Genomic DNA, 24,800 nt, shown 5'->3' with positions numbered 1-24,800 from the left:
GTCATTTTACAAAGTTCCAATTTAGTAATGAACATGAGTCATTTTTAAACTTCTAAAATCAAATCCCCCTATTTTCTAGTCAATATTTCTTCTTCCTCTAATAATTCTAGTTATTTTGTTCTCTGCTTTCAGTTTAATATACATTAGTCCATTTAGGGCCAAAAATAGTCTGAATTTTCCAAAACAGTGCCTAGCTTAGATAGGACAGTCATCTCTACCTCAGAGTTCTATTCCAACTTACATAATTAACCTGTTAAGGCTATTTCCTTACTACTTGAATTATTTTTAAATTTCTGCCAACTCTAAAATAATATTATAGCTTTTAAATTTTTCTACATCTTCCTTTCTTTCCTTTAAAGAGGCAGCTTTTACTTAAGACACATTGTATGTGATTCTCCATGGAAAACAATACAATGAATTTGTTAAACTTGCACAAGGTTAACTGTTCATATTTTCCAGTTATATAGAGGCCCAGATCCATCAACTACTCAAAAAGTCACATAAACTGGGCAGGGTGGCACACATCTGTAATTCCGAAGCAGGAGGACTGCAAATTCAAAATCAGTCACAGCAACTCAGTAGACCTTATCTCTAAATAAAATATAATAGGGCTGGGGATGTTGTTGAGTGGTTAAGAGCCCCTGAGTTCAATCCCCAGTATCCAAAAAAAAAAAAAGTCAATATAATCAGCACCCATCCAAAGAACTGTGGCCAGTCTGGATTAAAGAGGCAATGTGATGCCTTTATGTCCATACCCAGGTGAGACAAGAATGAGATGGAGGCTGTATGGACACTTTACACAACTTGCCGAGAGACGTGCAAGTCACCTGTTAAAAAATAATACAAGGAATATCCTGATAATTCCACTGTGTGTAGTTTCTTAAATATTAGTAGTAGCTGGGTGTGGTGGTACACACCTGTAATCCAAGGTACTTAGGAGGCTGAAGAAGGAGGATCCCAAGTTTGAGGGCAGCCTGGGCAACTTAGCAAGACCCAAACTCAAAATAACAATAAAAGCATTAAATATTAGTAGCAATATCTAGGATGTTTTTCTTTTAATCAACTGAAGAGAGAGACACGTCCATACTGCACTAGAGGACCGTGTGAAAACCATGTAAACAGTTCAGCCACAAAGTAAGCTATTTTGACCTTGAAGTGATTCACTTCTAGAACCGTTATGACCCTTTGTAACAGGGCAGCCACACCAGGGTGCCCTTTTCTTCAAACCTGCAAGACCAACTTGGCGCCACGACTGGCTAATGATTTGAGGCACAGACTAATATTTTTAAAGGTACCAATTTAAGCCTGAGAGCTTCCATTTTCTCTACAACCTGACTTGGAGAGATCGAGTCCAGGAATCTAAACACTGTTGGAAAAAATTGTGCCTCAGATTGGTTTGTTATTTTTCCTAAATTTTATATTATTTTACTTTCATTTTTGAGGAAATGAACTGTGAAAACAAAACAATCTAACAGGAAGCTTGATTACATGCCCAAAATGCAAAGTAATGTTTTTTTCACTATATTTTTTTAAAAATCTGGCAGGGTCATTTTACATCCATCAACATATCTATAAAGGAAAAAACAACTGCTTCCATGGCAATCCAAGTACTGCTTGCACAGTAGATAGCGCCTACCTGCATATCTTTGATACAAATCTTATAGGAAGCTCGGATTCCCATTTACAAAATCACAATGATTTCTACTAATCATTAGGTCACTGCCCATCACATCACCCTTCAATTAGGAGAGCAAATGGGAAACAAAAAATTAAAAGCAAACAGGCTGAAGATACCTGATAATTGATGAAATTTACTTATAATTCCCTTTTCCTCTTCATCAAAGAGCATCATATCATCTTCATTCTCAAGTACAGCTTTCAGTACCACATGGAAATTCCGAAGATAGTAAGGATGACTCAGTGTTTGAGGCATCTTATCAGGAACATCACAGCTTGACCCTTGCTCCACAGCAGTGCTGCAAGTGATTTTACTCTTTAAGCCACTCTCACCTTCCAAAACTTCTTGAAAGTTACTCCACTCAGAAGCAATTGTAGAACTTGGAAAAACTGCCTCTGAATTTGACAACTGTGTTTTAAGTTCTGAAACAACAGTCATTTCTACTTCTTTACAATTACATGCCTCACGTTTTTCAACACCTTTATCATCTATATCTTTGACATTCTCTTGCTTTACAAGACTATCTTCTGAAGTATACTTTAAATTATTCCCGAGGAATAAATCTGAAGAAAATAACATAGGAGCTTTATCAGAGAACCCAGGGGTAAGGGGGAATTTCTCACATTTCTGAGCAGTCTTTTGGCTTTCAGCTTCCACTATTCTATCACCTATTACCATAGGTTCAGAAATATTCTCTTCCTTTAGAGAATCACATGTAAAAATATTTTCTTTCTGAGAACTGTTCTCCAAAATTTGATCCTTGTCCTCAATTTCTGAGCAGTTAGCAATCAGGCTTTTAACAGCTGTGGATGTGGAACCCTGAAGACAATTATTGGTAAATTCCTCATTCTTACTTAGTGACTTTTTAGTCTTTATGTATTTTCTGGACAATTTAGATGACAGGCTTCCCAAAGAAATGACTTTCACAGAATGATTTCTCAGCTCATCTTGATTTTTGCACACCAAGGCATCAGTACTTTTAAAGTAAGGACTGGTCTGCTGTTTTGCGCTCATTTTTACCAAACCACTTTGGTGAGGAATTGGACTTGTCTTTGGTGGTGACTTCCTTGGTCTTACATCTTCTAAGGCAGTATTCGTTAAATCTACTGTGGTCACATTTGAATTCATTAAGTTAACCTGTACTGGATTCGTTTGAATGACATCACCATTGTTAGCACACATTTCATCAAGGTGCTGGTTTAAGTTATACCGGGGCACCATTTTACTACAAATGGGGCAAGCAAGTTTAGCAGGTGGTGCATTGTTAAAATACGAAACAATAGAGTTAGATGAATTTTTTTTAGTTTTGTTGATTGATAAGCTTCTCCGAGGTCTTTTTTTGTCAGGCGATTTCCCTTCTGACATTATGAGTATTAGAAAAATTGAGTGATCCAAGTAATGAAACACAGACTATTTCTGGTGAAAGACAGCAATGCTTTACTTTTACTCTCTTGGCTTGAACTAATAAAAACGGGGACTTTATGTAACCTCATGTTATTCGTTTAAATTTCTTCTTCCTACAAAATAAAACACATATGGGTTAAAACCATCTTCATGAAATTAAACGTGGAACGTCAACATTTCCTGGGACAAGAGAACCCTAGGCTTGAGACAGAACACGGAGGCTGCACGCAATTTTAATGTGTCTTTTATCATAAAATGACAGAACTAGACTTATAAGGTTAACTTATAAAGTTAAGACCTTTTTAACATCTAAAATTACCCGTTTTTAAAAAGGGATTTTTTTCACTACTCCAGATCCTTCTATAAAAGCACAGCATCCGTAACGTTTTCCGTGGAAGCTGGTGCCCATCGGGATGGTTCCCCAGGGCAGCTCCCGCCTCAGGCCTGCACAGACGAGCGCCCACAGTCGTCGCGGGGATCTGAAAACACGCGTGGCTGCCACCGCCACAGCTTCCGCTGCAAAGACCCTGGGGGCCAGTGACCACTGCCAGAGCAGCGAGGCCAAATCCGCGGGAACCTGGGTAGCGCACCCGCGGCCACGCGACCGCCCTGCGTCCTCCCGCCCTGCGCCCCTCCCCTTCCTCCCTTTGCGCGGTCCATCAGCGTCACTCAGGATTCGTCCTCGCAGCCCCGACTTCCCTCCAGGCTCCGCGCGCCGGCACTCTAGGCATTCCCAGCCGATCTAGCGTCTCGATTCCACAGGCTCAGCAAGAGGAGGCTCGAGTGATCGATCTCCTTTCCTTGCCTCCGAGAAAATCCCAAACTGATGGGCTCACACTAGCTGTGCCCCTGAGGGAGACCTAGATATCTCCTAACTTTCACACTTGGGCAGTGCGCCTCAGCACACCTTTTCTGTGGCTGAGTAGACTTAATATATGTGGTAAAAATAGCAAAAAGGAGAAGAATGCAAATGAAACTGTACTATTGCATGGTCTTACTTTTTAAATGAAGAGGTACCATATTAATTCCAAGTAGACTGTGATAAGGATGCATATTGTAGTTCCTAGAAAAACTAAAAATTAATGCAAAGCGGTAGAGCTAAAATATTAGTGGAGAAACTAACATTTGATAGTAAAGAGATAAGGAGAGCAGGAGAAGAAAGCCTAAGACTTCTCCTCCTGGGAAAGTCTATGTTACCCTTTTAAATAAACCCTGTTTTGTTGTTGTTTGTTTGTTTTTGGTTTTTCTATAGATGTAGTTGGGCACAGTACCTTTATTTATTTATTTGTTTGTTTTTATGTGGTGCTGAGGATCTAACCCAGGGTTTAGCACGGGCTAGGCGAGCTCTCTACCGCTGAGCCACAATCCCAGCCCATAAACTCTACTTTTTCTGCTTGCCTCCTCATGCTTTTCTAAAGTTAGATTTCAACATGTGAGGGAGAACTCATCACTGGTAAGCAACCAGAGGTATCACAAACATACAGTATTCAAATACTAACCAAAATAACTGTAATGCTATATTGAAACAAAGTAGTCTTCCTGATGGGAGTAACTACCAGAAGAAAACAAGGTCATTTTATAAAGTCAAGTCAAAAGAGGCAATTCACAAACAAGGCATCAAAATCATAAACAGGCATATACCTATTAACAAGGTTTCTAAGCAAATGAAGGAAAAAAAAAAACTTTACAGAAAGAAATAAGTAAATTCTAGAACTAGACAAAAAAAAATCAGTAAAGATACAGAATATCTGAAAAATAACTGTCAAAGCTTTGGACTAATTGAAATATGGAACATTATACTTAATTGTACACATTTTTTCCTTTTCCCAGTGTTATAGAGTTAATAATTCTGAAACTACTTCCTGTATTTTCTAGGCTTGTGCAAATTAATAAATACATTGAAGATAATGGAAGCAAGTTTTCTTACTGTCGAAAAAGGTGTTACAAATGTGGAAAGAGTGAAAGCGAGATTGTAACTTATGGTGATGTTTAATTGGAATTGGAGGTATTGGTATGAACTCATGAATGGCATACATATCACATATTCCCCCAACTTTTATCTCCATAAACACACAATCATAATTTTCTGCCTCTGTTGAATGGGCCTAGTAGCAATGAGACACAAGAAATTGGGCTGTAAATATCATTCTCTATTAGGGAAAATGGGTTCCTTCAGAAAATGACTGATTCCAAGGAAAGTAAAAGAATGGAACATATAATAGCAACAGAACATAAAAATGCTCAAAGAACAATAGGGACATATCAAAAGGACTCAGGGGTAAACTTCAAAAGGTCTTCTGCTGGTCAATTCAGAGACAATTAGAGCATCAAAGCAAATAATGATAAAGAACTATAAAGCATTACATAACATAAAAATAAGGTCCAAATTGAGATAAATAAATGAGAAGGGAAAGCTGCTCCTTATAGAATGCCAACCAGTTTGTATAGAAGAAATAAATCAACAACTGATGCTGTAATTGGTGAGTGAAAGTTTGATGAGGAACAGATATTTATAGCATCAAAGTGTCTTCCTCATAAGTGACCAATTAAAAAGGAAAATATTAAATTTCCAGTGGGGAAACCTGGTGGCCATTACCTTAATCAAATGATCATTGCCATTATTAGCTTCATTAGGACAAAATATCTTTATATGAGGCACTGAAGACAACCACTGCTGTGGCTTTCCTGCCCACATTGTGTAACCTAGATCTAATCATGAGAAAATATGAATCAAAATCTGAAGGATATCTGATCTATACCCTTCAAAAATGTTAGTGAAGAAAGACAAAACTCAGGAACTTTAACAGGTAACTGGAAAACAGAGACATGACAATGAAATACAAGTGATCTTGGAATGATCCTGGACTAGGAGGGAAAACAAAACTATGAAGGATACTATTGGGACAATTGGCAAAATTTGAATATAGGCTATGGATTATATAACATTTTATTCATGATTTTGATTATATTGTGTTGCTATGTAAGTGAAGGACCTTATTCTTGGGAAATACTCAATATTGATAGGTGAAGCACCATACAACTTGTTCAGAAAAAAGAAAGAATGAGGCAAATGGGGCTAAAATTATTAGAATTTCTGGAATTTTAAAATTTCAAAATGTATAAACCTCTTAAAAATGATGCACAGGGGGCTGGGAGTGTAACCCAGTGGTAAAGTATTTGCCTAGCATGTATACAAGTTCCTGGTTTGAATTCCCAGCACTGAAATAAATGAAAAAAAAAAATAATACACAGGGGGAAAAAACATGACAAAAATACTCAATTTTACCAACAATCAGAGACACACAGACATGCAATATTTTTTACTCACTAGAAGGGCAAATTATTTTAAGTTCACCAATAACAAATACTGACAAAGATGTAACAGAAGTGCAAATTCTTGCAACTAATCTGGAAAACAATTTGGCACTGTTTTAGAAGGTCCACCTAGCAATTCTATTCTTAGATGAGAGCTAAATTTTTAACACTGTGATCAGGAGGTCAAAACATCATATTCATCATAGTGGAAATTGGACATCAATGTGTTCAAGAGAATGGGCAAATAAAATTGTAGTATATTCATACAATATTATGCAGCAGTAAAGTGATGCATAATTTCAAGTACACATAGTTGTCTCTTTGGATCTGTGGGGGATTGGCTCCAGGATCCTACAAATACCAAAATCCATAAATGCTCAAGTCTCTTGTACAAAATGGTGTCATGTTTGCAAAGAACCAAAACATGCTCTCCTGTATTCATTAAATAATCCCTAGATGAATTATACCCAGTATAAATGTTATATAAATAATTGTTATATTATTTATTGGGGAATAACAAGAAAGAAAAGTCTGTACATGTTCTGCACAGATGCAATTTTTTTTCTTCCCAAATAGCTAGGATTACAGGCATGTGCCACTATTATATTTTTGATCCAGCATTGGTTGAATCCACAGTTGCAAAACCTACAGAGGGATGACTGTATTTTGAATGAATTTGAGAGAAATCAAATGAAAAAATAAACCAAATAAAAACATATTCTATTTTCATAATTCAAATGCTAGCAAATGCCAAATAATATATTGCCTTGAGATATATGCATGTGTGATAAAATATACACAAATCGAAAGGAATGATGAACAGCCCACTCAGATGTAACCACCATTTATTTCCTCCTTAGCTTTCTCTAGTGATGAGTGAAGTATTGGGGAGGTGCCCAAGTGCTGGTTTTCAGGTTAAGGGTAGTTTCATGAATGTCCTATTGTATTTCTCATGCATATACAAGATGTGTGTAAATATTCCACTACAATGCATTTTTTTTAATAAGGGAAGGATTTTTCTGTGGTTCCAACAACAATGCCTGGCCTCTGGTACAAACAAGAATCTATAATGAATATAAACTGTAGAATATATGAAATGTCACATTGAAAAAGTGAATGGACTGACACATCTTTCCTAGAAGTGAAGATATTAAAACACAAAGCAAATATAAAGGTTATATAAAATCTGTGAATACCTAACTGTCCTTGGACAGATAAAATGAATCACCTCTCCAAGTCAACACCTAATCCTGACAAATAAAATAATCAAGAGAAAGAGAATTAAGCCAGTAATGAGTAGAAACTGGAAAGCAGCTATAACTTCAAAAGAACTTCAAAAATATAAACTCCTAGAGTGATGTGATACTCAAATCATCACTGAAAGATACCACCTTTGCTAAGCCTAGAAGATCAGAGGATACTCAAAGTACTTGGTTAGAAGATGAAGGTATACTAGTGAACTCTATTTTATGTTTTTAATATTTATTTTATTTATTTTTATATGGTGCTGAGGATCAAATCCAGGTCCTCACACATGCTAGGCGAGCACTCCACCGCTTGGATTAAAAAAAATTACAAGTTAGTATTTATAGGTGCTATAATCTTCCAAATTCATGTGTTGAAACTTCATGGTCAATGTGATGGTAGGACTATTAGGAAATGATTAATAATAGCATAGCCCAAAGGGATGGGATTTGCACACTTGATAAAGAACTTGAGGGAGTGAATTCTGACCCCTTTTGTCCTTTTGCCATGTGAGGACACAGGAACAAAGCACCATTTTGAAGCATAGACCCATTACCAAACACTAAACTTGCTTATCCTTTGACGTTGAACTTTCCAGCCTCCAGAGTTATAAGAAGCTGAATTCTATTGTCTATAAATTACCCAGTCTCAGGAACTGTTATAATAGCACAAAAGGACTGAGAGTTGGTGCTTAATTGAGCTCAGTATAGCCTAGTTCTTTCCAGCTGAAAACAGCTTCTGCATTAATAAACAAACCTCCACAGGATTTTTTTACTGGCCTTTGTAGACACTAAACCAGAGCGCTTTCCCTGTTGCTTTGAGTGAATCCTGTTCTCTCTACTCACATGGGCTTAGGTTTTAATGCATTCCTATGAAATCATAATATGAGGTCATACTAGACAAATACATTTTTCCTGAATGGGGAGGTTGAAACAATGAGCAGCTAGTGGTCAGAGCCAGCTCTCTGCAGACTGTTAGTTCACCTTCCTGGCTGTACTGAACTTCCATCACTTTTAGATTACACCTGTCCTCTCTGTATCTGATTACAGACAGTAATCTGTAGTTTAGTCTAACTCTTTAGTCAGGTGACATGGGATTCTTTTCCAAAGAGAAAAGGTATAAATAAATCAAAATGCTACTGTTCTGTTAAATGATATGACAGTGGGAAAAGAAAGTCAAGACCACAGCACGGACTTCTACTGTGGATAGCTGGGGGTGAAGGAGGTGGCTGGCTTTGTACCCTCCTCATCCTGCAGACCAGTTATGATTATTAGCTGGCATGCATGAGCTGGACTATTCAGAGGGAGAGAGCTCAGTAGGATCAGCTCAGGCAGCATCAGTATAGGAAAGGCCTAAGGAGTTAGGTCCTGCTTCACATCCAGAAAAACCCAGGCAGACTTTCCAAGCGTGTTAAGAGTTTGTTATTGCACATGGTGGAATTCTCAAATATCCTCCATTAATGCAAAGAAGGATCTCATTAATTTTATTATAAAAAAAACCAATGACAGAATATAAGCTTATACATTAATATATATATTATATTCACAGTATACTATAGCTTCAATTTATGAACAGAAATATCCTGTTTTTTCTTCTTTTTCTTTTCTGTTTTTTTGGCATCACTGATTTGCATTTTTACTTGATCTTGTAATTTAGAAAAGAATGCCTGAGATGACTTTAGGGCCTTGTCTTTTCCTTCATCCTGCAATTAAAAACAATACATGCTCATACTATAAGGTATATGATCACATGGAAAAACAACCCAAAATATAAAAGTATGTTATGATTAAAACAATGTATTAAAATATAAATAGGAAAACAGACTAGAATTACAATATCATCAATTAGCATAGAGGTAGTCTATACATTCTATACTACTCTAACTTTCTTGCAACTTATGAGAGGAAGAAAATCAGGTAGAGGACCCAGATTACTCTGAGGACTCTACAGGAATAACTCAATAACACTTAAGGCTAATGTTGCAGCTAAGTCAGCAGTGTTCCCCTTAGTACCACAGGTGGGCTGTGTTGCTGGCTCAGACACTCAAGTAAAGGGGACAGCCCAACGCATACCCCTCACTTGCTCCCAAAGGTCTCTGCACTAGTTTTCCTTCCCTTGTCCTTACCTTTAATAAGGAAACTCTGCCAGTTTTGGTCAGTTGTTTCAACTTCTCTGACGCTACTGCTTTCGTGTATTTCCCTGTTTGATCTGGGTTGCTCTTTTCAAGCAATTTTCTCCGTTTCTCCTTCTCCTTTATTTTCAAACGTTTTTGATATTTCTTTTTCCTCCGTTCTCGTTTCTTGTCTGTAGCTGTTTTTTCAGCAGCTGTTTTTAGATCTCCAGCTTTATTTTTCTCCTATTAAAATATAACCACCAATGTATCAATTAATCTAACCTAATATCAACTCAGGGAATCAAAAAGAAAAAGAGGAAACCGCAATGGTAGGTAGCCAAGGTGCTGTATGTCTATGGTACAGCACATGAGGCTAGAGAGCAATCCCTGCCTATGTTTCAGACAGCTCTGCTAACTCTAAAACCTAGAATGTTTTCTTTGACAGAACAGACTCATAGACTGTTCAGCCTCCAAACTAATTACACAGGCAGCATGGAGAGTTAGATACTCAAGTTTACAGACCAGCAAAGCAAATCCTCTGCAGCACTTAGACTTCAGCAAGGGCTTCAGGGAAATGCCTGAGGTTGTCCCAATAAAGTGATAATGACAACCTCTGGGCTGAGGTCAAAGGTTCCCAGAAACTGAGGACAGAGAGGAAAGGGAAACCTCACTTTAGTGAGGATCAATTTCCTCTTTTCTCCTTAGGTGCCAGGGCTGTCACCTGCATACAGATGGAAAGAGATTAACATAAGGATGGCTGTAGCTACAGAAAAGAAAATGAGGAAAACAGAAGGTCTGCTGCTAAACCAGCCAGAAGATGAGGGCCTAAAAGAAACCATCATCATTACATAAGGCAAGAGCTTCAATGTTCACAAGGCATAGATTTCTTCCAATATTCAAATATTCTATTCTACTCCATATTTCATTGCTGATGAGCATTACATGGATAGAACAAGTGGGGAGATGCTGATTAAATTAATGTTATCATATAAACAATCTGTTTAAAACTTAACATCACTGCTGATATTCGCATTTGATTATCACAAATAATTATTCTGATTGGATAATTAAAACTGCTTTTGTAATAATTCTCATACCTGTCCCTCCTAATAATGAGTGAAGATGGAGACTAGGGTTTAAATATCATAACATAGCATTAGTTTGATGACGTTCTCATTCTCCTGTATTTACAAGGGACTGGTTCAAGATCACTGCAGGTACCACAATCCACAGATGCTCAGATTCCTCATATATAAGGGTTAAGCATTTGTATGTAACTTATTTGCATCTTCTCTTAGACTTTGAACCATCTTTAGATGACTTATAATACCTAATATAACATAAATGCTATGCTAATAGCTGCTATACTGCATTGTTTAGGAACAGTGACAAGGAAAGAGTATGTACATGTTTAGTATATATTCTTTTATTTATTTTTAAATTTTTTTTGCAGTGTCTCACACATGCTAAACAAGTGCTCTATCACCAAGCCAGATGCAATTTTTTTTTTCCCTTGAGTATTTTCAATCTATGGTTGATTGACTCTATGGAAGCAGAATCCACAGATATGGAGAACTGACTGTACCAAGAAAGAGCTAACATAAATTAGAACAAAAAAATACAAATTCAAGGAAAATGACATTCAACAAAGGGAGATCTTAGATCTTTCTAAGCAGATATTGAATGTTTCAACACTGGCTTCTTACCTTGATTTCCTCTGGGGCCAGGAGGGCTGCATCACTGACACTCACTGGAGCTACTTCTTCCATGGTTATAGCTGGCAGATTTGACACAACCTTAATCTCTGGTACAGGCTTGAAGAGAGATAATACATTTAATGGGAAATCAGAAATAGCCCTAACATACACACATACACATATATAATATTTTATAGAAATTATTTAATATGTTAAATATGTTGACAGTCAAGGTCTGAAGCTAACCGGAATTGTAACAGTACTAGTGGGCAGCACAGGATGCCCCTGAAATCCTATGAGAATGAGGTAATTTAGGGTCTTTTGTCACAAAATCATTCCAATAGCATTTATTTCTACAGTTTCACATGACATTTCTGCCATATTCAAACACCAGTTCTTTCATCTGTTAATAAAGTAGTCCCATCTGCCACCTATATGGACGTTCTCAAAAAATCCTATCTATGACTTTATAAAAAAGTTGATTTCTGTTAATATTATCTTGCCTTTGGTTATGGAAAAAATGCTGGCACATAAACAGAGAAAGATGCAAAGAAAATGCTTGTGGGAACAAGAGTAAAAGTACAGACTATTTTTTCCCAACATTTTTTAATTGGTGCATTTTAGTTGCACATAATGGTGGGAGTACAGACTTTTTGATAAAGGAATTTTCTCATCTTCCAGCTTCTGAAAATAAATCTTCATAAATATAAACATGAAATGGCATTAGACTGCTGAAAAACTAAAGCAGTATCAAAATAAATCAAACATAATAAATGTGAAAAGGAGAAAAGAATACAACACTAACTCAAAAGCCATTTACTTTGTTTTTTGTCCCCCACCCCCTCCTTCTTGTTTTGAAAGTACCAAAGAAACTCAAAAGTTAACATAGGATTTATACCAATCATGCTAATAAAAGAGCACTCATGCTGGTGTTCTTTGTATCTAATTCTTACTTGTCCCTGTGAGGAACACCAAAGAATGAAGAGCAAGAGAATGACTTCAGACACTTGTATTGCCTCAGTCAGGGAAAGACTGGGGTATGGGAAGGAACAAGACTGAAACTTAGGTGACCAGGCCGCTATTGCAAAGCAGGTTAACAACTCCTTTAACCACTCATTTTCCTTTTCACAGTCCTGTGCATATTCTAGTTAATTAGGGAGGTATTTGCCCCAGGAAAATTCCCAACAAAGAATAAGCTAGAAAAACAGCAGGATCCTGGATTCTAAGTTAGAGAGAAATGTCAGAATATAAGAGAAATCATTTCTTCCACTGGACCATTTTTCAATTATTTACTAGGGATATTGTATTCTAGTCTACAATTTAAAGAAAAATATGAAGCAAAAAGAGACAGTATAAAGACAACAAAAAATGATGGCTGATGATTGGTAAATCAAGTCTACAGAGACAGCATGTGAAAAACCAATCTAAATATGAAAAAAGGAACATCAAGGGGGAACCAATACTGGCAATATGCATTTCTGGGGAGAAGAAAAAGAATATATACATATATATATATATATATATATATATATATATTTTTTTTTTTTTTTTTTTTTAACTTAGTCAAGTAGATAAACATTCACTCCTCCTTCAAGTCCCAAGATTTCAAAAAATGCTTGAGGGTTTCCTTATGTCAGGAACTGGGACAGGGTGAGGAACACAATAATGAAATATCACACACATTTTGTGTCACCCTGAACATGAATAGGAAACAACCAGCCCAATCTTTGCAAGTGTACTATGGAATGAAAAGAGAACTAACAAAGTAATAACAGATAAAGGGAGGAGGAATGGGGACAGAATACAGGTCCTGAATGTAATTTACAGGGAGAAATTTTCAGGTCTAAATTCTGAAACCAAATAAATGGTTTCACAAAAGATCAGCAAGTTTTATTAAAGTCATGTCTGCTGTATCAACACATTGAACTGTTAGCACACTTACTGGTTTAGGAATGAAGTGGAAGTTTGACAGGGCATCCAATTTTAAAAAGAGAGAATCCATCATCTTCTGAATTTCTACATGTTCTGGATTTTCTTCTTCTTCTGTTTTTTGCTTAGGAAATAAGGTCAACAACATCAGAGCAAAAAGATAAAATAAATCATATTTAAAACAATAAAGTCCAATGAGGAGATTCCCAATTTCTTAGCACCAATCTTTCAGCTATAAAGAAACAGTGCAAAGGTAAAATTAAAGTTATCAGTAAGCACTTATCAACAAGGGATGTTTTCCCTTTGGGAGCCATAGAAACCACACTGCTGACATTTAGTACTTACAGTTTAATTTCCTTGGTATTTACTTCTTTCAAGAACTAAGTTACTTTCACTAGGATGGCTATAATTTAGAAAGAAGAGGGGAAAATACCAAGTGGTAACAAGGTGAGGATATGAAGAAATTAGACTCTGTGGATGGCTTGTAGAAATGTAAAATGGTATGGCAATAAGTTTGGCAGCTCCACTAAAGATTAAACAGAGAACTACCACATGGCCCAGCATTTCCACTCCTAGATATACCTTCAAGATAATTAAAAATATATACTCAAACAAAAACACTTACACAGCACTATCTGCACTACCTAAAAGGTGGAAACAGACCAAATGCCCATTAATGGATGAGTAGACAAGTTGTGGCATACAGATGTGTGTATGTATGTGTGTGTATGTATGTATGTATACACACATACACACACACGAATGAAGACTATTCAGTCATAACAAAGAAGTACTGATATATGCCATGAGCTTGAAAACCTGCTAAGTCAGTCACATGACTCCATTTATACAAAATGTCCAAAATAAAATACTAAATTCACAGGAATAGGATGCAGATTGGTGGTTGTCCAGAGCTAGGGCGAGGGAAGAATGAGGAGCAACTACTTAATAGAGTGGGCTTATTCTGAGACAGTAAAATGTTTCTGAAGCACAGACAAGCAGAACTTGCACAACACTATACTAAATGCTCCTGAACTGTTCCCTTAATTTTATGGATCATGTCAACAAGGGAAATTTTTTAAAAAAAGAACTAAAGTAAATTAGATTTTATAGAATTATCCAAATACCCATTTGGACTATAGGGACTTCTTTCATTTTATTTATATGGAATTTGTTAAAGTTTATTTTGATTAACACACTGAAAAAATTGACAGCAATTTTAATTCTACTGAGGAGAAAATGTAAATTTCATACATTTCTCTTTTGACCCCAAATGCTTATTCTAAAAGAATATTTTTTTGGTTTATTTGTTTTTATTAAAACAGGAAGGAAAATGAAAAAACTAGGAAGCATTGGTGCTCTGCCTCCATGACCCTGATGCCAGAGAAGCATCCAGATTATTTCTGAGGTCTGTCATCGGCACCTGTCCAGGTACTATGCTACACTGCTTCTCTTTTTTTTAACTTAACTCACTTTTTAAAAATTCTTAAAGACAGGTATAGGTATGGTATGCACCTACAGTTCCAGCTCCTTGGGAGGCTGAGTCAAGAGGATCTTTGTGAGCCCAGAGTTTAAGATCAGCCTGGACCAGACTGGACAACACAGTGAAACACTGTCTCAAGACAGAAAATTCTATACATGTCTTTCACCTCATCCTAGACAATAATATCTGTGAAATCATATATTTAATTTTTATGATCCACATTACATACACAAATATAAGGCTGATCCACGTGCTTTCTACTATCACCTTGCTTATTACTTTTAGAATGGATACTGGTCATCATCCTAGACTTCTAATGGAATGGGTCTAGAATTAGCCTGGCTAACTTAATTAATATACAGGAACTCCAAAGTTCATTGTCAAAAAACATAACTGACCACCGACTTCCAAGAGAAAAATAAAACTATCATTTTTACAACTTGCATTAAGTTGCATTAAGTTGTTGCAGTATTTCATTTTATCTTTCATGGTTACCAAATATTTCCTTTATTTATTGAGTCTCTTCAAAGTAGCCAGAAAACTTGATAGCAAGCATTGACTGTATATACACTGTCCTTCAACTACTGCCTTGGGTTGCAAGGCAGCCAGGAAGTAATTTTATTCAAATATTTCTAGTTCTTCCACTTTACAGTGTTTCAGGACACTGGTTTGCTGTTAATGCTTGAGTAGCATTAATTAATAGAATCTGACAGCAACTTTATAAGGCTCTTGCAGGAAAAAAATACCATTTAAACATGGTCACAAATTGACCATATATCCAACAGACCCAAAGTGAAGACATAATTCAATTACTTAATCTTGGAATTATGATCTTGTCCTGCTGTCTAACCAGAGATTACTTTGGTGAATTCACAATCATATATCAATAACTTCAAAATATCAATAAGAAATCATTTTTTTAAAAGTATAGCACTGTATAATAATTGCTGGAAAGTTAGTAACAGGATGCAGAAGTATATGGTGATCAATGTCTAATTGTAAAGCAAACCTCCTGATCCTAAGCATTCAGTAGAAATATCATAACCTCAATATTCCAAGCATGCTTTGTCTCACACGTATATGAGATGACAGAAGGGCCATTTCAGGATTTCAACAGTCACAAAATGAATGGTTCTCTTCTTTTGTTCCTTTCATAATAATAGCATTGCATTGGAGGCCTCCTTACCTGGTTAAGTTTGATGTATTCTTGTTCATATATTTCAGCAAGGCTCAATTTACTCTTCTCATGGTCTAATGTTAAACGCTTTTTATACTCATATGCATCTTCTTTAGGTTTTTCTTTACGTACAACATCATCCCAAGCCTAAAATATACAGGGTAAAGTGCAGCACAAGTTAACACAATAATTCCCAGGCTTACACAAAAATTGGAGCAAAAAAGAGAGTAATTTTCAACTTAAGCAACGTCAAGTCACAAAGGATTATGAAAAACAAAGAGGACATTAACTTAGATATCCTTTTCACCTTTATTTTAAATAAGTCTTCTGGTTACCAACTTTAACTCCACTTTTTCTCGTCACAGTTTGTCGAAGAATCAAGCCTTGTGTTCATCTTTTCATTTCAAATTTTAAGCTACTATGCATATAGTACCCTCTCCCTTCATATCCCTGTATTTTTAGACACAAGTTCCGGTAAACATTGTACATACATTTTAAAGCCATCTCATATAGTGATGTCATATACCTTTTATTCGAAGTTTACAAAGTTCAGGTAAACATTGTACATACATTTTAAAGACATCTCATACAGTGCATGTCATATACCTTTTATTTGAAGTTTACAAAGTTCAGGTAAACATTGTACATATATTTTAAAGACATCTCATATAGTGCATGTCATATACCTTTTATTCGAAGTTTAAAAAATCAGATCAACTCTTAAAAATTCTTTCCTAGATTACTAACATTTGAAAAGACATTCTCTTTATTTGTTATGCTAGATACTATGTCTAGACCAATGGTCCCAAGTGTGACCATGGCAAGTCAAGATACCAGTAACCACTCTCACCACTCAACAGGTCAGCAAAACTTAGAAGGGAAGATGGTGGCAATGACTTGTGATTACCTTCTCCCCTCAGGCACAATGCCTGTCTTTCCTGGGTACTAGTGAAGAGCAGAACCTCACACAATAGAAGCTGAAGACAACCTGAGACTATTCCCCTGCCACAACCCTGTGACCCTGCTTTCTATTGAGATAGGAGTCTGGCTACATTGCCCAAGTAACTCACTATCCTACCTCAGCCTCCCAAATAGCTGGGATTACAGGTACACACCACTGCACCTGGCTCCTAGTCATAAAGCTAAGTAAAGAACATTATTGAGTGGAAATGAAGAAAGCATTATTCCTCCTACTTAAATCCTCTCATATTATTTCTAAAAATTTTAGTGAAGTCTAAATTAAGTTCAATTTCATTCTTACTGACCTGATCTCGTATTCTCTGCTTAATGATATCTTCTAGTTGAAAGGTGGTTTCCTCTGTGATCACAGGTGCTAAATGAAACACAACATTAAAAAAAAATAAATAAAATTAATTTTTTTATTTAATTTATTTATTTTTATGTGGTACTGAGGATCGAACCCAGTGCCTCATGTAGGCTGGGCAAGTGCTCTGCCACTGAGCTACGACCCCAGCCCATACACACATTTTCATTAAGAAGATACATATTAGTTGAGTGATTTTCAAATTGTGGTCCTTGGACTTACAGCATCAGCAACACCTGGGAACTTGCTGGAAATGCAAATTCTTGGGCTGACCCCATACTTCCTGAATCACTAAGTGAGAAGGAGAACAGCTGTCCATGTTTTAGTTCTGATGTTCCGTCAAGCTTGAGAACCATATTAGAATATATGTGGCAATAAGTGCTAATACATCTATCCCATGTAACTGGGGGCTTTTCCCCTGTTTTCCATTCTCTCTTTTGCTGAAATAAAATGGAAACTCATTTGAACTCAATGGGCACAAAAAAGATGAGATGACTAGGGTTTTAGGCTGAAGTTTATAATTCAGTTGGCCATGACGGGTTGCAAGCCTCATAAACAGAGCACTTGAAGAAACCTAATATCTATCTATTGGTTTCATTAGCATAGCAATGTCAAATTTGAGCAGATTAATAATACTACAGTTACACAGGAGAATGTCCTAGTTCCTGTAAGATACACATAAAAGTATTTAAGAGTGACTTAGGATACTACTTTCAAACAATTCAGCAGAAAAAACAGCATATACACAATCACAAATACATGTAAGGAGAAAAAAGATAAAAATGGCAGGGCACAGTGGCGTACATCTGTAATCCCAGCGGCTAGGGAGACTGAGGTAAGAGGATTATGAGTTCAAAGTCAGCCTCAGTAACTTGGTGAGACCCTAAGCAATTCAATAGAGAACCTGTCTCTAAGTAAAATATAAAAAAACGCTGGGATATATCTTAATGGTACCGGAAAAAAAAAAAAAAAAAGATAAAAATGGCAAAACATTAAGAACTGGGGCTGGGGATGTGGCTCAAGTAGTAACACGCTCGCCTGACATGCACCGGGCACTGGGTTCGATCCTTAGAACCACATAAAAATAAAATAAAGATGTTGTGTCCACCAAAAGTGAAAAATAAATATTAAAAAAAAAAAATTCTCTTTATCTCTCTCTTTAAAAGAAAAAAAACAAAAACATTAATAACTGGGGAATCCAGCTGAATGGCATGGCATATAGATATTTACTAAACTATTTTTTCACCTTTTCTGTATGTTTGCACGTTTTATAAAAGGTTGGGGAAAAAGAAATGTCCCCCCCCAAATTTTCTACGAAAACAGAATAATATAAAAAGCACAGAAACGAAGAGCCTACAGAAGCCCAGTGGGCACCATACCCATCCGGACAGCATGATCAAAGTGCAGGTTCTCCTCTAGGAGACTGTTCTCTGGTCGCTTTTGTGCTGTCACTTCCCCTTGAAGCTGCCAAGGCTTTTTTTCCAACAACTCTTTTTCTAAAGATGCAATTTTTTCATTCATCTAGGAAAAAGACAAAAGTTTTTCCTTAAAAATTAAATTTATACTCATGTAAAAGGGCATAACATTTTAAGAGTGGGAAAGAAATGTATTATTCCTCAATGTACTTGTTTTATTCTTAAATATTGGAAATTGTTTAGTAAACATTTGATGTATTTCTAGGCTCTATTCTATGCAAATGATCTATCTATTCACAGTCCAGTATCAGTTTTAATTATTAGAGCATTTTAATCTTTTTTTTTTTTTTTTTGCCAGTGCTGGGGATCAAACCCAGAGCCTTGAATATGCAAATATTCTAACACTGAGCTATACCCCGAGCTCTCTAGTTTTTTATTACTTATAGCTAATGTAGCCTGACTCTTGGAACTATGCACGCCAATTCTCTTAACTTTTAAACAGCAACAATTATGAAGACTTTAGTGTATAAAAAAGCAGCTTGTATAGCTACCTTACAGAATGCTCTTAAATTTTCCTAACTATTCTGTTGCTCATCTGCTGATTTTTCTAGTATCTTGTGCTTTCATTTTAGTTTTTTCTACCTCTTATTTTCTTCTTTTGTGGCTACACTGGCTAACATTTCTAAAGGACTGGTAACTGTAACATTGGATATCTTTTCTTATTCCTGATTTTAAAGAAATTTCTAGAATTTTACCATTATGCATGATGGAAGCTTTTGATTTTAAAGAGACATTTCTAGAACTTTACCATTATATATGATGGCTTTTGGACAGATGTATTTGTATCTCATGAGGAGTATAAAATAACAATGGGCTCAGTTGATAGAGTGCTTGCCTTGCATACAAGGCCCTGGGTTGAATTCCCAGCACCACATACACACACACAAAATATACATATATATACATATATATAAATAAAACACAAACAATAAAACAGGACACGAATACTGAATTTTGGCAAGTCTTTCTGACACAGACTTTTCCCCTTAACCTCTTAAAAACCAAGAATCACATCAGACTTCCTAAAATGATTCAAAAGAATGAGACCCACTTGCTTTTATGGCATTATTTTTTCACTTTGTTATTTGGGATTTTTGTATCATTATTCTTAAATGAGACTGAGTGTGTGTATATTTTATTTTCATCTTTGTCAGGGTTAGCATTCCATATTATAATAATTTCCCAAGAAAAAAAGAAGTTTTGAAGTTTTACTTTACTCTTTACTTAATGTGGAAATTAATTAAATAGCATTAAATTACCTATTTCTTGAAGGTCTGATATAATTTCACAGTAAAACCAAAGCTTTCATTTTGTCAGAGGAGGGTGGGAGAAATGAGGTGAAGGCATTTATTTTCTTTTTTTAATTTTTATATTTTTAGTGTAGTTGGACACAATACCTTGTGTTTATTTATTGTTATGTGGCACTGAGGATTGAGCCCAGTGCCTCGCACATGCTAGGTGAGTACTCTACTGCTGAGCCACAACCCCAGACTCAAATTTGTTTTCTTTTATGGTGCTTTTTTCCTCAGACTTCTTTTGGAGACAATCTGGCAATCGTGAATTTAATTCAGATTCTCATACTTTTTATAATTATTTCACTATCTTGTTATCTTTGATTATCTGCCTATTCTCATTTCTAATTGTATAATTTTTTTGCATTACAATTATTTATTTATTTATTTATTTATTGCTTTATGATTCTTAATACACCATTATTCAATAATTTATCATATCTCTGATTAAATATAAGGTATGTTGACACCAAATTCACATCTTCATACATGTACTTTGTATAATGATGAGGGTCTCCTTTCACCATCCATGCTATTCCCCTTCTCCTTCCCTTTCCCTCCCACCCCTATTCCCTATCTAGAGATCTAATTGTATAATTTTAAGGTGGACAAATGATAAAGCCAAATGACTGGAGCCACACTACCTCTATTAAAATTGAGTGACATGTCATCTACCTGAAATTATGTCATAAGCAAACAATTTCCATCAATTTGGAAGATGTGTTTGAGATGGTTTTAATTAAAATACAGGCTATATGTAACACCCACAAAAATAATTTACACAGCACTTTAAAGAGATAGGCAGCATTCTCCAGAGGAGTTCAGTTACACCAAGAGGCTCAGGGGATGGCTAAGCTGGAGAGACATGACATGGGTATATAAAGACATCAGGCATAAAGAAAAGAAACAACCAAAAGAAAAAAGAAAAGAAAAGGCCCCCAAGGCTAAGAAATGCAGGAACTGACTTTTGCAAATTAGAAGCTTTTAATGTGGCATCTACATACACTGTGTTTAGAGTGGCTGCAAGATTTTCATTCTTAAAGGACAGTCGGTATTTCCCACAGGAAAAATATGATAGATCAGACTGAGTTCCACAGTCATGTAAAGCGCATAAAACATTTCTTAAATTCCTTAAAATTACCTTCTCCTGTCTTTTTTCAAAAGAGGATTTAACTTCATCAGGATCTTTCTTTACATTTAACACATTTGAATCTTCAGTTTCTTTATCATCTGGCAAAGCAAAAGTCACTCTTTTTGAGCCTTTATGCTGTTCACTATCTTCACTTTCTTCAAGGTCATTATCCTCATCCCTGTAATACCAAAATGCGTATCAAAGGAAAAACAACTTTTCACTAGAAAACAAATACAATTTTCCTCTATTGAAGTTCTTTTGTATCTCTAATGTCCCAAATATATTCAGAACTTCCAAAGTCATTAAGTTTTTTAAAAACAACAGAAGGAATTATTTAGGTAAAATGCTATGTAAGAAATAGAACAAAAGGGCCCAATATGTGCAAATAAATTATTCATCAATCTATAATACAAAGTTCTTATTTCACAGAAAGAACCTCGAGGATTACTAGCACAAAACCCATATCAGGGCTGGGATTGTAGCTCAGTGGTAGAGCACTTGCTCAGCACATGTGAGGCACTGGGTTCAAGTCTCAGAACCACATAAAGAATAAGTAAATAAAATAAAGGTATAAAAACAGATTACCATCTTTAAAAACAAACCAAAACTCAAAAAAAAAAAAAAAAAAAATCTCCTTTCTTGTAACAAAGGTTTGACTGTTACTGCCAGAAATATTGTTCTTCATTAACTCCAATGTTCCTTCAAGCTATATGAGATAATCTGAAATTATCTACTATTTGATTTGAGAATTTAACTGATTAAGACAAACATAGCTGACAATTATGAGCATACATACATTTCTAGTTTATAATGTAAAGGATTATTTAAAATACTCACGTTTCAGAAATGCTTTCTTCTGCTTCTTCAGCAATTTCTTCCTCTTCGTTGTTTGAATCCAGCCCATCATCACCATTTACCATGTCTTCATCACTTTCAACTGGATCAAAAAAATCTTTGTATTTCAGATTTCTTGAACTTTTATGTGACTAAACAAAAAGATTTTAAACACATTTAATGAAAGATAGAAAAATACATAAAAAATGTATGTGTATACATATACTACACACACAAACACACACACCTTTCCTACTTTAACACTAATAGCCAAAAATAATTAGGGGAAACTCGTAACAAGTAACATTATTATAAAACCACAAGAACTGGAATGTAACAAACTACATGGAAGTATAGATCCATTTGTATACATATGGCATATATATATATTGCTTGACTACTTCAACATTACCAGTCAAAAAATAATTACAGGAAACTAGTAACCAATAACACTACCACAAAACCATAGGGAACTGAGATACAATAAACTGAATGTAAGTACAGTATTATTTATTTATTTATTGGATACAATACTTTTATTTATTTTTATGTGGTTCTGAGGATAGAACCCAGTGCCTCACAAGTGCTAGGCAAGCACTCTATCACTGAGCTACACACCCAGCCTGTATAGTCTTATTTATAATTGACAAAACAAGAGCCCACTATTCCTATCTCTAAATCTTTTAACTATAATTATTTCCAAAACACTCCTGCCTACTTAAGTATTAAATATTTTCATTCCCAATTATTTTTCATGTTTGTTGAAAATATGTTTGACAGAAACCTGTGAATACCTCTAATGTGTGATTATGGTTCTTAAGCTATCTATCAAGAGAATTATTTTGTGACAAGGAAATGATAGCTTCAGTTTAATTTCACCAACTTTTTTTTCAATTGATCTAATACTTCATATGTGTCCTGATGAATTCTGAGGTGCTTAAAATCTCTCTTAGGAAACAGAACAAAATCTTAATTGTGGAGAAAGAAAGTACTCTCTCTTCTCCTCTCCCATAATTTTACCTTAAGTTTTTGATTTCTGAACAATTCTTCCTCATCTTCTTCATCAGAATCAATATCTTCAAAAAAGTCAATATCTTCTTTCTCCTCCTCTTCGTCTTTTTTTTGTTCTTCTTTTTCTATGTTCTCCAAAAAGGTCTCCATTTCAGATAGTTTAAAGAATTTGTCATCTACTACAGACTTTTCCCTTGACTTCTCTGGCAGTTTATTTTGCACCTTGCTCTGCTGTTCCAATTTGCTAATATCAAAGTCAAGATCAGAATCCTCATCACTGAAAACTGAGCTTTTCCTCTGATCAAATTTGCTTGAGTTTTTAGGCTTTTCACCAGCTTTAGGATCATTATCACCCATATCTGACACTTTCTCCTCCTCTTCCAAATCTTCTAGGTTCTCCTGGTTATCAGCCTCCATCTCTGAGCCATTCTCTTCACAACCCTGCTCTTTATTCTTTGGAATAAGAGTGATGTCTTCATTTTTAATTGTTTCACTAACTGCCTTCTGGAAGTATTGTAAAACTGGTTCATTTTGCAATTCCAATTGTTGCCAAATTTGCTCATCATCAAAATTGTTTATCACAAGTTTTTGTAAAGGACTTCCAAGAATCCTACCATTCTCTAGTATTTTATTGAAGTCATAAAGAACTTTTGTTAAAGAGGTGAAGTTTGATGCTAATCCATCTTGAATCCTATTGGGGGAGGAGATCAAAAGACATATAAAACTTATATGTAGTAATTTCACAGACCTCTGAATTAAAAGAAAAATAAGGTTCAACTCAAGTGCAAAAAAAATCAAACACAAACTATGAATTTTAAGTATAGATTCTGAGTCAGGCACAGTAGCATATGCCCGTAATCACAGCAGCTCAGGAAGCTGAGTCAGGAGGATCACAAATTCAAAGCCAGTCTCAGCAACATACAGAGGCCCTAAGCAATCTAGGAGTTGTTAGGCCATGGAATCATAAACTGATATATGGGAAGAAATAATCTATACTCCCTTTTCTTCCCATACAGAATTTGCAGGCTGCCGGCAACCCACGCCCACGTGAGAACTGGTCTCCGAGTCCGGGATACGTGCACTTACGTGAGAAAGCGTTCGGGTTGGCTGGTGGCTTTACCGACCTCTCTCAGACATCGCTCCAGGGTCCGCCGACGCCAGACCCGAGGAGCCATCGCCGTCAGCTACTCCGGATACAGCACCTCATGCAAGGGAAGAGAGCCGACCCGGAAGAGAGCTAAAACGGAAATTCCGCGGCAAAAAGGTGCCTAGCGTAACCCGCAACTCCTAGCTGAAGATTCCGTCGTGCATAGGTTCCGGACCCACTTCAATTGGAGCCAATGATAGTGTGAGAACTTTCACTGGGCTTGCGTAGTGGGGCGGGGCAGGAAACAGAAAATAGCTACTGGTCAGTCCAGGAATCGTTGAATTTCCTCCAAACTTTATGTTTGGGTTTCCTGAGGGGCCCACAACTGGTGACGCGTGGTCGTTTTACGTTTCTTCTTTGGATACAGTAGGTGGCGAGTTTTAGAGCCCGGTGAGAGTCAGATTATGCAAGGTAACAGGAACGCACTGCTACTACCAGAAGGGAGGGGTCTCTTCCATCATCCCTAGGAATCCAAACACGCTCGCCACGCCCTCTGGCCGCCTTTCCCCGCCCCTTAGGTCTCTAGCCACTCACCTCGTCACGT

The 24,800-nt window shown here is 36.1% G+C and overlaps 2 protein-coding genes across 2 annotated transcripts in view; both read right to left on the bottom strand.

The window, feature by feature from the left end:
- Positions 1–3,707, bottom strand: part of Fan1 (FANCD2 and FANCI associated nuclease 1) — a 41,505-nt gene extending 37,798 nt beyond the window's left edge. The window contains exons 1-2 of the mRNA XM_076851433.2: positions 3,402–3,707; positions 1,795–3,195 (exon numbers count right to left, since the gene is read on the bottom strand). Of these exons, the coding sequence (XP_076707548.2) occupies positions 1,795–3,043 (1,249 nt within the window). The 5' untranslated portion in view covers positions 3,044–3,195; positions 3,402–3,707. The remainder of the gene's footprint in view (positions 1–1,794; positions 3,196–3,401) is intronic.
- A 5,447-nt stretch (positions 3,708–9,154) lies between these two features.
- Positions 9,155–24,340, bottom strand: Mphosph10 (M-phase phosphoprotein 10). The gene is made up of 11 exons (XM_076848871.1): positions 24,196–24,340; positions 23,119–23,800; positions 22,102–22,250; positions 21,274–21,442; positions 18,745–18,886; positions 17,307–17,374; positions 16,051–16,188; positions 13,395–13,505; positions 11,462–11,569; positions 9,768–9,998; positions 9,155–9,344 (listed from the first exon to the last, which is right to left on the bottom strand). Exons 1-11 carry the CDS (start codon positions 24,282–24,284, stop codon positions 9,195–9,197), a joined length of 2,037 nt encoding a protein of 678 aa, XP_076704986.1. The 5' UTR covers positions 24,285–24,340; the 3' UTR covers positions 9,155–9,194.
- Positions 24,341–24,800: the final 460 nt, after the last annotated feature.

The sequence above is a fragment of the Callospermophilus lateralis genome, chromosome 3, assembly GCF_048772815.1.
Source record: "Callospermophilus lateralis isolate mCalLat2 chromosome 3, mCalLat2.hap1, whole genome shotgun sequence".
Classification (NCBI taxonomy): Eukaryota; Metazoa; Chordata; class Mammalia; order Rodentia; family Sciuridae; genus Callospermophilus; species Callospermophilus lateralis.
The sequence above is the reverse complement of the archived record's forward strand: the minus strand, read 5'-3'. Positions and strand labels throughout refer to the sequence as shown.